Here is a 16,668-nt window from a genome sequence, read left to right on the forward strand (position 1 = left end):
TATGTATACATTTTGAAAAAATGCATAGCCAGTTAGTTATTGCAGGGCAGCTTTTAATCATGCGCCTTTTAGAGGTGCTTGAATTGATCCATCCACTTCCTGTGCATGTGTGAAGAACATGAACGAAGAACTGGTCTAAGCGCAGGGGAATACCTGACGATCCATGCATTTGATGAGAGGGTCGTCAGCAAGAGCGAGCACTCACACCCAGACTGAATGGACACGAGGAAGAGAACAGCCAAGGTACACTTATGTTTTATGCTAATCATAATTGGCTGTCCTTGACTAGTAAGTGCGAATGCTTGTGTTTACTAATATTCTAGTTATTTTTCATCTGCAGACTGCAAATACCCAAATCAAGAAACGCCAAGGGGGTTAAGGTTGACATTAGAACAGACGCGTGCCAAGAGTTGGGGTGTATACGATGGAGACGGCTCACAACAAACTCACGCTGAGGTATTCTAGTTTATTTCCAAATTAGAGGGACAAAATGTCCTTGACAGAGAAAAACAACGGAAGAGGTTTCGCTCAACTGGATATTTTTACATTAATAAACATAATTTGTAGCAAGACCTTAGATAAATGAAGAATTTGAAATCCTGCAGATCGGGTCATTCAGAGGGTTTAAATGTATATAATAAATAAAACTAATCACTTTACAATTGCCAAAGCAATACTGAAGGAGCTGCCATAGCCTTGTCTATCCTTGTCACAATGTAAGTTTTATCATGTGAGAGATGATATGACACAGTATCCAGAAACATTAAGTTCCACGGTTTTGATTTATTCATGAAGCACAAGCTAAAGACCTCAAAGAATTTAATAAATCATGAAGTGTCTTTGTTTTTTTCTGTCCTCAGAGCGTTCCTAAAAACATGAAGTCTGACTTCGAGATATCCCCAGATAATGAAGTGTTGGAATCACTCAGCATGGAAGCTCTCCAAACTCCAGCAGCCTGCCAAGGAGAAAGTGACGAGTCTTTAACTAATCATGACAAGGTACCGAGGAAAACGCCACTTTGAAAACGCTTCTTTTCCTCCTCTAGTATAAATACAAATTTATTAATGGAGCAAGCAATTAGTCCACGTTTGTGTCAGATCAAAGCTAGCCTGTCACTGCTGCTGCTTGTTTTAAAACATGCCAGACGGTAACATTGTGTATTTCTTATATCTCATAAAATGGAACATTTTACGCCTTTTTGCAATTCGTGCAAGGTCTTTTTGAGACAATATAAGCAAAAGTTTATTTTGGTTATGTTACAATAAGGTTAATATGTTTAAAAATCAAAACTTACTGAGCTGAAAAATTGTTGGAATCATTATGACAGGAAATAATAAACATAATAATTTGAAGCATATAAGGAGAAAATGTAAAATTTCTAAACCACTGGAGATTTAATATGGAAATTAAAATGCCACTACATTTAAAGCACTTATATATTTTACAAAAAAAAAAAGAGCATCCAGCTGAATTTTGGTGGTTTCAATTTCACTCGCTGACATTTCCAGGTAGAAACTTCAAGAAGTGCAATTAGAGTCACTGGTAGTGTGGCTCAGGCCACAGAGGTGCTGGTGCTTCGGTCTACATTTAACAGACATCCATTGTCCCCAGAGGATGACGCCGATCAACTTTGACTGTACTTTTTACAGGCGGATTAGGCTGACATTTGTGGCCCAGTGTGAAATATCTTGAAAACCATTTGGTGGCTTGCCATTAAATCTGTGCAGGGTAACCTCTAAGCAGGTTAAAAAAAAAAAAAAAAAAAAAGCTTGGCTTCATTACAAAAAGTCAAAAAGAAGCAGTGACCTCATATGTAGATAATGCGCTGTGTTAAGATTCATAAATGTGAATTTCACTCATTGAATTTTTGCTTCTTAATGAATTCCCTTTTATACTTCTGAATGCTAACTGAATTTTCTGACTGATTTTGTGCACTCTTTGAAACATCAACTTGAAACAAAATGGGGAATTGGTGAACTGATAACTCTTCTAAATGTTCTACACATTTACAAGGCTTTTTAACCTTCTTTGTGGCCTTTTTTTTTTTTACTGTTGTTGTGTTGCTTTAAGGAAGGAAATGAAAGATGAAGTGGTTTCTAAGGAAAGAGGATTGACTGATGGGCACGCAGCAGTGAATGAAAATCAAAGGTCAGAATTGCTCTTACATGTTGCTCGCTTCCATCTTTAAATGATCAAAATCAGTTTGTATGCAGTTGGATCTCACTGCAGGTTGAAAACTTTGGAATCAGAACAGAGCTCATATGATCAGATCACGAAAGCAGCCTGTGCACCGTATATCATTCACTGATATCTCATGTAGATTGTACTATATGTAATTATCTTTCCCTTTGTTTCATTCTCTCTGATGACACTCGTACCGCCAGGAAGGAGGCTGCATTCCATCAATCAGAAATCAATTCTGAAAACACGTTCTCTTTCATTGGCGAAAATGTTAGACTGAAGGTTTTGCCATGTGTTCACATCACAAATATACTCGACAGTTTGGGTTTTAGAACAACTCATTGTGACAGTGGCCAGGATTTGACAAGTCTACGTTCATTAATCATTGATGTTTTTATGCAACAGAAGACGGCACCGCTTGTAAAACAGTACAACAGTGTAAATATTTAATAATATATGTAAATATAATAAAAAATATAAATAAATGATATATGTATATACATATTTAATGTTTAATTTTCACTTTAATCGTATTTAAAAGCTACCCTTCAGGAAGGCTTGCTATTCTTTTATCTGGCACTCATTCGGCTGACTGTTATGTGGTGGTCCTGGAAGACAAACCAGTTTCCAGTTATCACAACAATGACTGCATCTGGTATTATTTGTTGTTTGACAATTCCTAATATTTTAGACTGTAGTGTTAATGTAACCCCACCACCCAAAGAAGTGAATACATTTTATTTTATTATCATCAGCTCTCTGTCGAATCATTTAATGTTTTGTTCTGTTCTTTTTCTTCCAAATATTGATAGAATTGGCAGCATACTTAAACTGTGTAAATTAGAAGCTGTTTTGTTTTTTTGTTTGTTTTTTTTTTTAAGAGTGAATTTAACTCCTTGGGGAGGCACTTACTGCAGTGACAGCAAAGATGTGAAGAAAAAGTGGAGCTGGCTGGACAATAAGTATCAATGTCCATGCTTCCCCCTTCCAGCCACTCTGCCTGACATTGGGCTCCAACCTTAATGTCCCCATCAAATCCCAAGAGCACATCTGCATCACATTCTCCTCAGGCAACCACAGGTTACAGCTTAATGTTGGGATGAAACCGAAAGTAAGTTAATGCAAATTGACATTTTGTAGCAGAAATATAAAAGAAATGAACGGTTAATCTAGTTTTAGGCCACATTATTTTAACTCAGCTTTCTTTGCTTGTGACAGCTAAATCAAGACAAAGGTCTAACATTGCCGGGGCCCAGACATGCAGCAGAGGTGTCTGCAGCACAAGAGTGCAGAGATCAATGTCCTGCTCCAGAACTTCCAGTCCCTCATCACCTATCAAAAGACTGTCAGTCCAGAGAAGGTCAAGCCCCAGCAAAGCCTCATCTCACAGATGGAAAGACGGCTGCTGCCAATGAAAGAGCACCAGTCTGCCAAGACGACCCCCTAAAGCTGATGTTGTCCTTGAATGGCAGTTTATAATTTCTGTGAAATGACTAATGCTCCCTGAATTTGAGTTCAATGACGATGTGCTTTCTAGAAATAAAAAGAAAGGAAGATGATCACTTGTCTATTGTTTTTTTTTGTTTTTTTTTTTAATCAGAATGTCCATAAATAGTTTAACTGTACAGACCATTTTTCATTGGACACAGCAAAGCAAATGTCACATAACAGTGTCCTTCGATATTCTGTTAGGACCTCTAGAAGAGATACCCTTAAACCACACACAGTGCAAAATTGCCAAAGTTTTTGCCAGATTAAGGTACATTTATTACAGTTTTAATCAACCTAGTTATAAAAGGAAAAAGTATAAAACATAAGATTTTGTTATCTTTTTGTACATATTTGCAAGAGAATGACATAAAAAAAAAACATTCACAAGAAGAAGATGGAAAAATCTTTAAGAAAACATCCGGCAGAGATAGAGAGATAGAACAGATGTGGGGACTGTTGCTATGATCAGAGGTGAAAACCTGTGGGACCTGAGTGTCCTGCAGCACTTCAGGTCATTATTAGAGTTTTTATTGACTCTGTTACAAAGACCTTTCCTATTTAAAATAAATGGATAAAATATTTTGCAGCATTTTTCTCGTTATCCTTCCAGAATCAACAAGGGGATCAACGCATCTGAAAGCAAAGGTCCCTTAATGGCCATTAGCTACCTGGCTAATGAGAAACCCTTTAGTGCCTTTTTTTTGCCCACCCAAAGTGTCCTTGTCTGTACACAAATAATTTGCCACCTCCCACTCGGGCATAGCAAGCAAATTCTTTTCACTCAAAATTTGGTGTAAAGAGATGCAAATGTAATCCAATCCCAACCATGTCAAACTGATTCTTCAACATGAAAACAACCATGACCACAAAAATGGCCTTTAATTTTAGTCAAACAAAAAAGCAGTTCAGTACCAAAAATAATACCCTCCACATCCAAGTGTGTTAAAGACTTTAAGATGAATACCTGAACCTCTTCATAGCTGCTTGAGTCTCTGCCTGATAACCTCTGGCCTTGTGTAGGGCTTTTTGCTGTCATGACTCTTGTTCATGGCTGGAATTGGAGCATTCCTCTTCTATCCAGAGGATAGGAAGCATAACCACACAACACATCCTGGGCATTACTTGTTGACAGACAGCAGCAGATTAATCTAAAAGAGGCATATGGAAAATAATGAGTGCTCACAGAGGTTTCACTGGCATACATTATGTGAAGTTTCTCCAATTAAAGTTAGCTTCTGCAGTACAAGAAGTTGCAAGCATTATTAGTGAAAATGTGTACGGTGCTTTTGGAATGTGCTATCCCCACAGTACTGTACCTGCTCCATAGATGGACATGCAATGATTTGAAGGTCTTCTCCATTGTATTCCTCTTGAAGCAACGCAAGTAGTCTTTGGAATACCTGCTGGATGTTATTCTGTAGGAAAAACATCCCATTATTGCCTTTTATTGAATTCTGGTGAGGAAATTAATAATACATTTCCGTCTGGCTCATGCCTCCTGACTTTCTTGTTTCCATTTCAACAGCAGGATTTTGTCTCTCTCTTTCATTCAGCTTCACCTGGCACCTTGATGAACAGTACACATGCAGGATGGAGATTTCTCTATTAGAGTTCAATCCCACTGACATATTTGTAGTGAAAGGCACAAATTCTGAGCTGAATTTAAACACGAGCTTTACCCCAAGAGAGGAATTCAATCACAGTATTGTTATCTATATCTTCTCCAGAACTGATTGACAGGTCTTTTAATGCACTGACTTAACAGACACTGATGAATACATAGCTGCCATATATGACTTTTGATGCTGCGAGAGGTTTGTTTACATGGTAACATCAGCACACACCTCAGTATAATTAACTATTTCTTTGTCTACGAGGAGAGATTCAGGTAATTTATTTTCTAAACACGGTACGCTCATCAGCGACACCAATTTTTAATAACTAAGTCATGTTATTTAAAAAAAAAGACAGATTGGACCTTTGAGTGAAAAAACATAACATATCTGGTTTGATAATACTGTTTAAAAAGGATCCTTTGTGCTTTAACAATGGCTTGAAACAAAACTGGCTCATGCAGTAAATGCTACATCCTAGTGTCTGCCACCCACCCGGACAGGCTTGAAAAGGATGAACTCTGTGTCTCTATTGGCTAAGTACAAGGACATGCTCTGTAAAGTGCTTGGCAGCTTGCTCTTCATCACACGGTAGGTAGCCATCACTATATCGTTGATCTTTGCTGAAAAAAAACAAAAAAACAAAAAAAAACACACACAACACAAAACAAGACAGTACTGGGTTAAAAATAAAGAAGAAGACTGGCCTCTAGCATGCGTTGTACAAGTGTTGATAAATTACAGCGTGATGCTCATGGCATTTCCTGAGACAAATCTTACCTGGCTGTGCCCAAGGTTGTTGAGAAAGGCTGTAGTTGGGACCACCTTGAATAGCCATAGTTTTAAGTGCCGCAACCTGAGAGCAACAAAAATAAAACATTACAAATCGAGAACACTTAATTTGTGCTAGTTAGTGTATTCAAAGCAAAGCAGTGCAAGTGGCTCTGTTGGCACTTGAGCCAATCAATTCAATCTTGCATTACACAAAAAGTAGTACTGTCTGGTGGGTAGAATTAAAGACTGTTGGAAATTCATTTGGCAAATTTACTACACACAAATAACACAACACAAAGTAAACCATCAAAACCCACAGACAGATACACTTCGTAAAAGAAATGGATACCCTGACTGAAAAATAGCTGCTTTCCTTTCAGTAAAAAAAAACAAAGCAAACAAACAAAGACTTCATGAACCAATTAAATAAGTAAATGTTTTTAGGTTTAGGGATTCTGAATCTAAAAGACTAAGGGGAAAAAAAAACAATAACAGCAAAAAATATAAACAAAACTGAAAGTTTAAATGAGCCACTGCCTCAGGCGAAGTCTGCCTTCACTCTAACAGTTACCTTGGTGAGAAACTCCTCAAGGTTCCCCACAAAGATCTGAGTCTGCTGCTGGATGAACTGCTCGCAACTGAACTTCAGGTGCCGGTCCACATCCTTCTTAGAGTCAATGTAGTGTTCCTTTATTTCTGGTGTTCCCTGGGGGCCAGAGAGAAAAGGGCTTTGGTACAATCAAGTGGCATTTCCCTTAGGCAGGATGTTATCAAAGTACATAAAGTGTATGGTCTTAATAAAAAAAAAATAATAAAAAAATAAATAAAAATAACTAAACGCATTACCTCCAACAGGAATTCAAGTATGGCGTTGTGACTGTTAAGTCTGAAGAATTTTGGAACAGCCTTAGGGTGCAGGATTTTGAAGGCAGCATCTTAACACAAAGCAGACAGATTAAATCTGGGACGATGTAGAACTAGAGTGCCCTCTAGTGCTACTAATTTAATATGACCTTGAGTGAGACATGGGTGATGGGAGGAGTGTCTGCCCTGTCAGTTAATGTACATTATGGCGTTGGATTACACTGTAATTTCCACATTAATTGTTGCCACTGGTGCATGTTATAGGCACAAGTTGCTTAATGAGCATGAGAATGTAATGACTGGCTTTGTGGAGCTGAACACCAATGTTCCCTACACCCCTAATTATCTTACCTCGCGTTTTCTTCAGGTCCAGTGAGATTTCCTTGATGGCAAAATCGGTGTGAAATGGGGCAATCTGTTCACGCATTATCAGCAGGTGCTTGATCAGGAAAAGTTGCCCATCTATTTGCGTCTACAGAAAGTGATAGCACACTGTTTTAATCCACACTGCAGGCTGCCAAAACAAAAGGGCATCTACTGACTATCCGAGCTACAGAGAACGTAAAAAACACACCCTCTGAGATGATAAGAGAACATGTCTAATTAATAACTGCTGATTATCAATAGCTGAAAAGGGACATATTACCGTGACAAAAAAGGCAGCTGAAACCATTTATTGCTCAGCTAGTGACCGAAACATTGGAAAAATACATCATCAACATGGGGTGGAAATGGATCCTCTGAGATTGATTCCGCTGCTTTAATTTGAAGTGTTAGGTTGAAATGCACCAGTTAGCACAGATACTGACAGCAAATTTTAAGGCGAGAGAAGCCCATAAATAAAGAATGGTCTGCTGAACACTCTGTAGGGCATAATAAAGCACCTATTAAAATAAACTTAAATGACATCCCAGCTGGTTTAGATAAGGATCCTGTAGCCTGAAGGAATTTTAATAAAATAGTACACATTTTATCTACAAGGGAATTGATCTTATTTACTATGCAAAAGGAAATGTACCAGCTATTTTGATCATAATAAAATGGGAAGAGTTCAGTCAATTAACAAAGAAATATACACTTCACTCTTAAATCATTTGCGCCAACCTTGTTTTTAAGGATGATATCAGATGCCTTCAGAAGGGACTGGATGCAAGCAGATAAGGCCTCTTGAGATAAACCCTGGAAGACCGCCCGCTGGAAAAAGACCAAAAAGACCAAGTCACAGTAAGAAACATGTGAATAGGAAATATATCTGTGGCTAATAAGAACTGAAGACTTACATCTATACATCGATAGAGCTTGGATAGACAAACCAGTGTTCGTCTAACAGTAGGGTACCACATGCCATGCAGATCAGCAGGAGAGATGGATGTCTGTAGGCGGGATGCTTCTACATTCTCTGTATTTATTGTACAAAAAGGGTAAGAGCCATAAGGCAAATAACAGTAACACCAAAAGTTGCAAAAACAGCAAGTGTCACAATCTGGAGACACAAACCAGCATTGCTGTTTCTTCTTCCATCAGGTTCCTCAAGCTGTACATCAGAAAACATTGACTCTTGTGACATCTGCTTCATCTGCTCTTCCTTCAAGCTCTGAGCAATTCTCTAGTGATGAGAGGAAACCAAAGGCAAGAGATAGGATATAGAAAGTCTGTGACTTCAGGTAAATTAACAAATTCATAAAAATATATAAATAATAAAATAAATCATCTTTCAGGAATTTATAGGCCAAAGGAGTTAAATACCTAAAGAAATAAATGCATCAGGGAGATCTGATACAAGAAAACAGTTAAGGAGTAAAATAATTAAGGGTTGTTGTTGTTGTTAGTATATATTCAAATGGCAAACGTCACTGGTTAGAATAAAAGCCAAATATAAAATGAAACAAAACTTGCTACATACAAGTTGATGACAAAAGACAGATAACAATTAATGAAATATTTGAGCATAAATTGGGAATCAGATGGATTAGAGATTAAACAGGGCTTTTAAACACGAGTTAAGACTTAAAGCATATTTGCAAACAATCACGAGCCCAAAGACTTTCAAGGACTGTACTTTAAGTATTTGTTGGCCGCAACATTATAAATTAATCACTCACAAAGCATTTCATGTTCTACTGCAATATTAACCCGATTTAGAAACTAACAATCGACCCTTGATAAACTAAGAATTAATCAACAAATTTTTGAACATTGATTAAATAATTTATCCAATTGAAGGTGGAATCAATCACCATTTCTGGCTTCTACAATGCGTAGATTTATTGTTGCTTTATGTTGTTGTTCCTCTGTTGGTCAAGCACTGCCATATATCTGAAAACCATTCACTTACCAAACTGGGATACCTAAACAACCAATCAATAAATAATTAAAATTATAAATGCATTAACCAATAATGAAAAGATTTGATTGCATCCATAGTCCATGGTTTGTGAATATACTTGAGAAGATGCTAAAGGGACAACTTTAGGGCATTTTCCTTCCATTTATGCCAAGGAGGAGATCTGATATAATGTTGAGCATATAACACCCACCTCCATCATTTCCAATTTCTCAGGATAGGCCAGATCCCCAGGAGCAGGATTATAGCCTGTGATATCAGTCTGGATGTAAATGTGAGTTCTGTAGACCAGCCTCTCCTGGACATCCTCCAGCATCTGCTTCACAACTGCATCAAAGGCCCCCAGCTGAGCTGCTGTATAAAGACACACAGAGGTCAAATTACAGTTGTATAACTGTCAGTTCTTTGGTGTCTACTCCAGCACTGTGAATAGATAAAAAAATATATCTATAAATCCTATGGGTGTATAGTAGTAAACTTGTATGCGTGTTGTATAGTGATACAGGATATGGAGTGGTTTTGATGGGAAATGGAGAACAGGCGAATGAGAACTAATTAAAAGGTATTTTTCAAAAAGGTTGCCGTTATGTTCTTTTGTGTTTACTTTCACCTGAGTTTATTTCCTCACCCACCTCATTAGGTAAAAACCAACAACTGTGGGTTGTTAATTTGTAAGGACAAATTTGACAAAAGTAGTACTTTTTGGTAAATTTCATTTATTTGAAGACCATTACAATTTTCTTTTTCCTTAAAACTATATATGACTAAAGTCTGAACCAGATGTAGAAAAGACATATTTTGTGTTTTTATATGGTAAATAAGAGACCATTTTAAATGTGAATTGATTTGTTTGGCTGAAAGCCTTCAACTATAATTTCACTGAACAGGGCATTGCTCACTTGCACACAAAGTTTGGCATTAAGGTCACTCAGACCTTTGTGAGTACTGTATTTTTCATGTATTTATTAAATATTCACCACTATTTTAACAGGGGCACAAGAGGGTGCAAGATAATTTTATCGTGCAACATATTGGCAGAATCCTGATGGATTATCCAAATTTATCAAACGCATTGCAGCACCATGTGACATATGAGAAGCTTTCAGAAGAACAAAAGCTGTAACCTACCATTGTTATGAACATGGTCTTCCAGCATCTCATTCTTGAGGATGCTGCAGAGCTCAGAAAGCGTTTCCAGGTGGATGATATGGATGATTAAGGGCCGGAGGACATCATACAGGGACAAACATAACTTCTCTAGTAACTCGCTGTCAGCAGATTAAAAAAAATAAATAAATAAAGTTTTTCATTACCTTGTTCAGTTGATAATAGGCTAAATCTACACTTGCACTTAAAGTGATGAAATTCCAAAATATTTTATTTATATATTATTTTACTGTTTTCCATACTGTTTAAATGTCTATTTCAAGCACTAAACTAAAAACTTAAAAGTACAATAGGTAGCACCTTAAGCAAATAAGACAATAGCTCTCTATGTGTGCACAGTGATTAGATTACCAATGAGGCAGGTGCTACTCACTCTAGTTGGGGCGTAGGTTTAGAGAAGAATTCATTGTACAGCTGGTGCTCATCCTGGCAAACATGAACCATAAAGGCACAGCCACCGCGAACCTGTATGAACACACATGATGATCACCCGCACAGCGCCTGCAGCAGACTGGTTGGTTTGTCTCAATTTTAAATAAGCAAACACATCCTCTAACATAAACGAGGAAGGCACCTACTACATCAATCATTATAAAGATGCATAACCTTTTAAGATTCATAAAAAATAAATAAATAAATGCATAGAAATGTTGGACAGGTAGTGCCGCTGTTTCAACGTTTCATTAGATGAAATTGTGACCTTTAATTATAGCATCCCCATTAGGCCAATTAGTAAAATATTCTAAATGCCACGACAGTGTCAAAAGACAGTCTGTTCAGGTGCTGAAATCATCAGAATAACCCTTTTACCATTAATTAGGTCACAGTAATATAACTCAGCTTTATAGATGAGGTATGACTGAGAATGCACAAATACTAAGCCTCACACAGAAACTCACTGGTGAGCAGAACAGCAGTAAACCTTGGCTGCCTGCTGTGTATAATCTCAAATTGTGTCCATTTTTCATCTGCACAGCTTTGTGTCTGTACCAAACACTCCAGTAAATTTCCCAGAGGGTCCATACTGGGCACTCTTTGCAAACTCAAATGTCATTTTACAATATCTAAAGGGCAGTTCTCGATTTGAACTGGGCATGCCTTACCAGTGCACAGTGGTCTTTGCTGTTCTGGCTGGTAAGGTCAGTAATGGTGGATGTGATGCTGGGACTGAGAAGCTGCTCTCTCTGCTCCAGGTAACAATGGTGGATTTCATCTAGGAGCTGATGGTATCTGTCCACATCAATACAAAGAGAGATGAGTTAATGTAGCACAAAAACTGCAGAGGGAAATGTATATGCGTGTGTATATATCTATTAGAGTGTGTTATTACTATACATAAACACACAAATATATATACAAAGACTCAATCAGGTACTCACTCAGGAATCTTCTCTGCTCTTTGTTCTATCTGCTCAATCAGTGACTGGAGGGAGAAGTCAACAAAAATTCTGATTTATCAAAGATTTTTTTTTTCTTTTTTTTCTTTTTTTAAGAATGATATGCTGCATAAAGACAGTTTGTTGATTAAAAAAAAAACCCCCCCAAAAAACAAAACACATACTCACTCTAACTTTAGGTGCAGCTGCTCTAAACTTCACATAGTAGAGCGTAAAGGCATTGTCTGCATTGGCCAAGCCCATTGGATCCTGTGTGGTTACAGTCAAAAAATGAAGTACTGACTATGAACTTAGCGTGACAGCATCAATGAAAAGTTGAAACCAATGTTGATTTTTTTTTTTTCCTTACCCTTTTCGTTAACTGGCTTGTAAGATTCTGCATAGTGTTTACAATGTGGATCTTCATGAAGTGCATGGCTTTAGAAAGACATTGTTTAAACTTGGCCAAATAAACTGGATAGTCCTTGAAATTTGGCTGTAATTAACAGAAATAAACAAGCATTTTAGCTGTGGTATACTTGCATACATTATTTTTATAGTGCATTTAGTAAATTTAGTAAAGTAATTCTACATAGATGAACCGAAAAAAAAAACCAACTTTGTGGCACAGAGTGTGAATGTGGAGTTATTACGTAGAAGGCATGCAAATCCATTTACTGTTTGAGAAAAATGTGCACAGCTGAATATTTTTCAACAGTGAATGCTACTTACATGTGAAGAAACATATTGAATGCAGTCATCTAATTTTGATAGCATTGGTATAAATCCTTCACTGTTTACAGACAAGGTTGGCGAGTTCAGTTTCTGAAAGGTCATTGAAAAAGTTGGATTTGAAGTAGTTCCAAACAAAAATAATACACCCACGGCTCATTTTCTTTCTGAACAAAATATTTTTCCATCATTTGGTAAAGTCATAATTGTCAGAGACTTGTTTATAATCATTGATTAGACTGTGCTATACATTTAGTGTTAATAACTGAAACTCCAGATCCTTTGTACTTCATATTTAGCAAGCAGAATTTTATAAAACTCTTTAGAAAGAGTGACATTTGAAACATTATTGGCATCAAAGTTCTTTAGAACATTATTTTAAATCTGGGACATAGCTGCTGATTCATAATGCTAATTAGGCTTATGCATAATTAAGCAATGAACTGACACATCATTTACACTGCATATATTTAGTTTACAAACGTTGACAAAAATAAAACCAGCCTACCGTGTTGATGTTTTCTAATTCATTAAAATATGACAGTTTCTGCTGTATGCTCTCTGCCAGGTCAACAAGCTCTGACTGCAAGAGAGAGAACAAACCACAGTTGACATAATATGGGATGGCAGTTTAATTTCAGCTCAGTTGTACTTCCTTGGATGATAAAGTCTACATGAGTAGCTACCTGCAAAAAGCAGGAAAAGTTAAAGAAAAAAATGCAGCGTGAATAAGATATTAAATATGCTAGCTTGAGAAAGAAGGAACAGTCGATGTCAAAATGCTTGGCAGCAATTTTATTTTCAGACAAGCTTTTATCTGTTACATGATGTTCTGAACTAGATAGCACATAGTAAAGTATTTCCTTTTATGTCCAGTGATTCCTTTGGGTTATACTATAATTATCTACAAATTACTCAAGTCGGAATAGCTCCAGTTTAGACTCTGAGACAGCTAATTCTACAGCCAATTCTGTTCAAATTTACCAATATTAAACATTAATTATATCTACACAATGTATTACAATTTATATTATATTACAATCATAATATTTTCCTCTTTTTATCAGCAGTATTCTTGTATGAGTGAAACTGGGTTAATAGTGGTCATCTTACCTGTTCTTTTAGGAGTTGTTCACAGGCTTCGTGCAGGGTACCAGTTTTATTGGACACAAATAAGTACTGTTTCTGGAGAGAGTCCAAGTGCTCCAGAGCTGCACTGACATCTTTCAGAATAGCATCACATTGTTCTTGGTAACAGTTCAGATCATCTCTGGTTTTCCTGAAAGAAGAGCAGACATACTGTAATGCAACTGAGCTACCAATTGGGTTGCTTAGCAGTTTGATTACAGCTGTACATTGAACCGAGAACTTGACATTCTGTTCAATTTTGACTGAAACTTTCAACACAGATGTTATCGCAGATCTCTGTCTGGAGCCAATGGCAAAACAGCAGCTGGGATATCATTATTACCTCTTCCAACCTACATCTTTTTGTTCATTTGCCCGTAGGATTACATTCAGAGCTGAGACAATAGGCACTAAACTTAGTGGAGGTATTGGGCATGAGCTGTTTGGAAAAGGTTCGATGCTGATAAGATTAAAATGCCCTCCACTTTCCAACCATCTATTCATCTTGTTCCTGAACAGGTCGCCGGCAGGGCCAGCACACAGAGAGAGGCAGAGACGTACAACCACGCACACTCACACTAAGACCTACAGACAAATTAGAGTCACCATCTTATTGTGTGGTGATAGTGCTAACCACTACGCCATCGTCAGCTCTCCTTATTTTCCAAAATTTTTACCACATTTTCATCCATTTTGCAGGGAAGAATCTAAAGGGGATTTTCTAAAATTTAAATATTTTCGAAAATCATGTTATCAACATTCATTTGGATTGTATGGCCTTAGCAAAGAGAGAGCCAAACAGACAGCCACTCCAGTTTGTTGGTGTATTCAGTGACAGTTTAGCCTATACAGTGCCCAGCAGTAACAGATGTGTAACTGCGTTCTACTTGTCTAAAACTCTTTGAAACACTTGGTCTAGAATCAGTCCTGACTGTCTCAACATCCAAACACATGTTTTAGACTTTCTAATAATCTCATGCATATGACTACTTTCTATATGCGTTTATCTGTGCATGCTTGTGACTTTAGCTGATGCCAAGTTTGCTTAGTAATCATGCATAGAATATGAGATAAGGGAAGCTACTCAGATCTTAAGAGTCAATGTGTTTTTACTGCATCCAGGTGAGTTGGCTTTGCAGCGCCACCATCTAGGAAGTAGGCGAAAACAAAACACAATGGACACACCTGTATTTTGAGCTCTCATCCTGGTCCATGTTTGCTTGCAACTTTGCAAACCAGGCGAAAAACTGCAACAGAAATCGGCGCCATATTACAACCATGCATCTTATTATGGCAGAATAGATCTGACAGGATGGCAGCACTGTTTGTCTACAAAGATCAGTCACCTGCTGAGCAGTTTCTATCCTATCATTCTCCATATCAAGCATCTGGAAACCCTTCAGCAGGACGTCTTCTGTTGAGGCCGGCACGGTGGCTGTGAACGAGGACTGCAGGGACCGGGACGAGAGGCTACACAAGTCTTCAATGGGAAGCTGCAAAACAAAACAGATCCCTTGTTTTTGAACTCAGCTACACAAACTGGCACATCCAGCTTGCCGGATAGCTTGACGTGGCGAAGCGCAGGTGCAAGTCCGTTTATAAGCATACAAGTTGTTATTCCGTCAAAATACCGAGTTCAATATTCTATAAACAGCACAGAGAGGCGAACAAGGCTGGCACAGAGGCAGTATTCTTTACTTTAGGTTACCTCACACGCGTCTGAAAAAGTAAACTAGCAACCCTGTTTGTTAGCTATTTAGCTAGCTAGCTAGCTAGCTAGCTAGCTGGCTGGCTCAGGAGTCCCAGCTCACCTCTGAGGGGACAGAGAGCGTCTCGGCGGCGGCTCGGATCTCCAGGACAGAGTCCATTTGTTTCTCTGTGAGGGGAGCCATGGCGTCTGTACGGCGGTCCCATAGCGACAGTTTCTCCCGGGTTTCTTTATCTGTTAGGTCCAGGAGAGACTGCTCCGTGGACGCCATCGTTGCTTCGGACAGCAGCAACGTCAGCAGCAACGCGCAGGTACTTCCTGTCCCGGGAGCGTGGGCGGGGCTTGACAAAGGGGGCGGTTCCTGGTACCGTTTGACCCCCACACCTCGAAAAGACTTTATCGTACTTTATTTAATATTATATATAAATTATTATCACACGCACAGCATATGCATATATTATAAATATGACATACACAGCGATTTAAAAAGCATGTCACCATCGCCAACAGCAGCAATTATGCATGTTTCTTTAAAAAGTATCATAATAAAAAGTGCTTGTTGACGGGAAAACAAACAGTCCCTGACACTGATCCTGCACTGACTGTCGGACACATCAGCAGCATCACGATGTTGTAGCTGCTGTTTCAGGCAAAGTTACTTTTAACTGCTTCACTGATTGTTGTCCATCTTAAAGGGTTTAGGGTTAAAAGATAATCAATGGTAATAATGGTCTTTTTAATCTTTGTTTCATTAGGGTTTTGTTTTTTTTTATGATTAGTTAGTTTTTATATTTAACTGTAATTAGAGGATATTTTGACAAGTCTGTTAATTGTGTGCTGGTTAAAGCTAAGTTAAATCATATCAGATGAATATTAAATATCATAATTTGATTTCTGAATTTGCATTGAATGACTGTAAACGCACTTCACAGCTGAAGGCCACAATATTCTTATTATAAGTATCACAAAACAAGGCAAACAGTCCAAACTTTGATACATGGGGTTTCTGGTTGGGACTGAAATTGGCTCCTGGCAGCAAATTAATCTGTCACATAATATACAGATCCAGCAGGTGGAGCCCTGAGATGCATTTTTTAATACTACAAATTGAGACTTCTTTTTCTTTATGTTGGTAAATATGTTTCTTTTCTCCAAATGCTCATTCAGTGTAAAGCATTTGAGCCAACTCGTTGAACACAGCTTTTCGTTTCCCCACACAGACACACAAAAAGCCTTCACTTTAGACCCTGCCAATTCCACCATGTCTGCTTTTACCTCACTGTGGAAAGG

The 16,668-nt window shown here is 37.9% G+C and overlaps 1 protein-coding gene across 1 annotated transcript; it reads right to left on the bottom strand.

Moving 5' to 3' along the window:
* Positions 1-852: 852 nt before the first annotated feature.
* Positions 853-15,656, bottom strand: cog3 (component of oligomeric golgi complex 3). Its single transcript, XM_029530230.1, has 24 exons — positions 15,482-15,656; positions 15,017-15,163; positions 14,856-14,917; positions 13,656-13,821; positions 13,051-13,125; positions 12,543-12,635; positions 12,181-12,306; positions 12,000-12,080; positions 11,814-11,857; positions 11,538-11,664; positions 10,808-10,899; positions 10,396-10,535; positions 9,461-9,621; positions 8,421-8,529; positions 8,204-8,322; positions 8,028-8,117; positions 7,275-7,395; positions 6,906-6,994; positions 6,631-6,765; positions 6,066-6,141; positions 5,781-5,908; positions 4,989-5,087; positions 3,094-4,820; positions 853-955 (listed from the first exon to the last, which is right to left on the bottom strand). The coding sequence occupies exons 1-23, from the start codon at positions 15,647-15,649 to the stop codon at positions 4,791-4,793; spliced, it is 2,478 nt and encodes an 825-aa protein (XP_029386090.1). The 5' UTR covers positions 15,650-15,656; the 3' UTR covers positions 853-955; positions 3,094-4,790.
* Positions 15,657-16,668: the final 1,012 nt, after the last annotated feature.

The sequence above is a fragment of the Echeneis naucrates genome, chromosome 21 (genome assembly GCF_900963305.1).
Source record: "Echeneis naucrates chromosome 21, fEcheNa1.1, whole genome shotgun sequence".
In the NCBI taxonomy this organism is placed as follows: Eukaryota; Metazoa; Chordata; class Actinopteri; order Carangiformes; family Echeneidae; genus Echeneis; species Echeneis naucrates.

Bases quoted from the DNA above. Each gene is read 5' to 3' on its own strand.
- cog3 (XM_029530230.1), bottom strand. From the start codon at position 15,649: ATGGCGTCCACGGAGCAGTCTCTCCTGGACCTAACAGATAAAGAAACC. The intron at 8,118-8,203 runs GTAAGTCTTCAG...GTCTTTTTCCAG, and splicing joins AGCTCTATCGATGTATAGAT to CGGGCGGTCTTCCAGGGTTT. The intron at 4,821-4,988 runs GTACAGTACTGT...TGCCTCTTTTAG, and splicing joins CATGTCCATCTATGGAGCAG to ATTAATCTGCTGCTGTCTGT.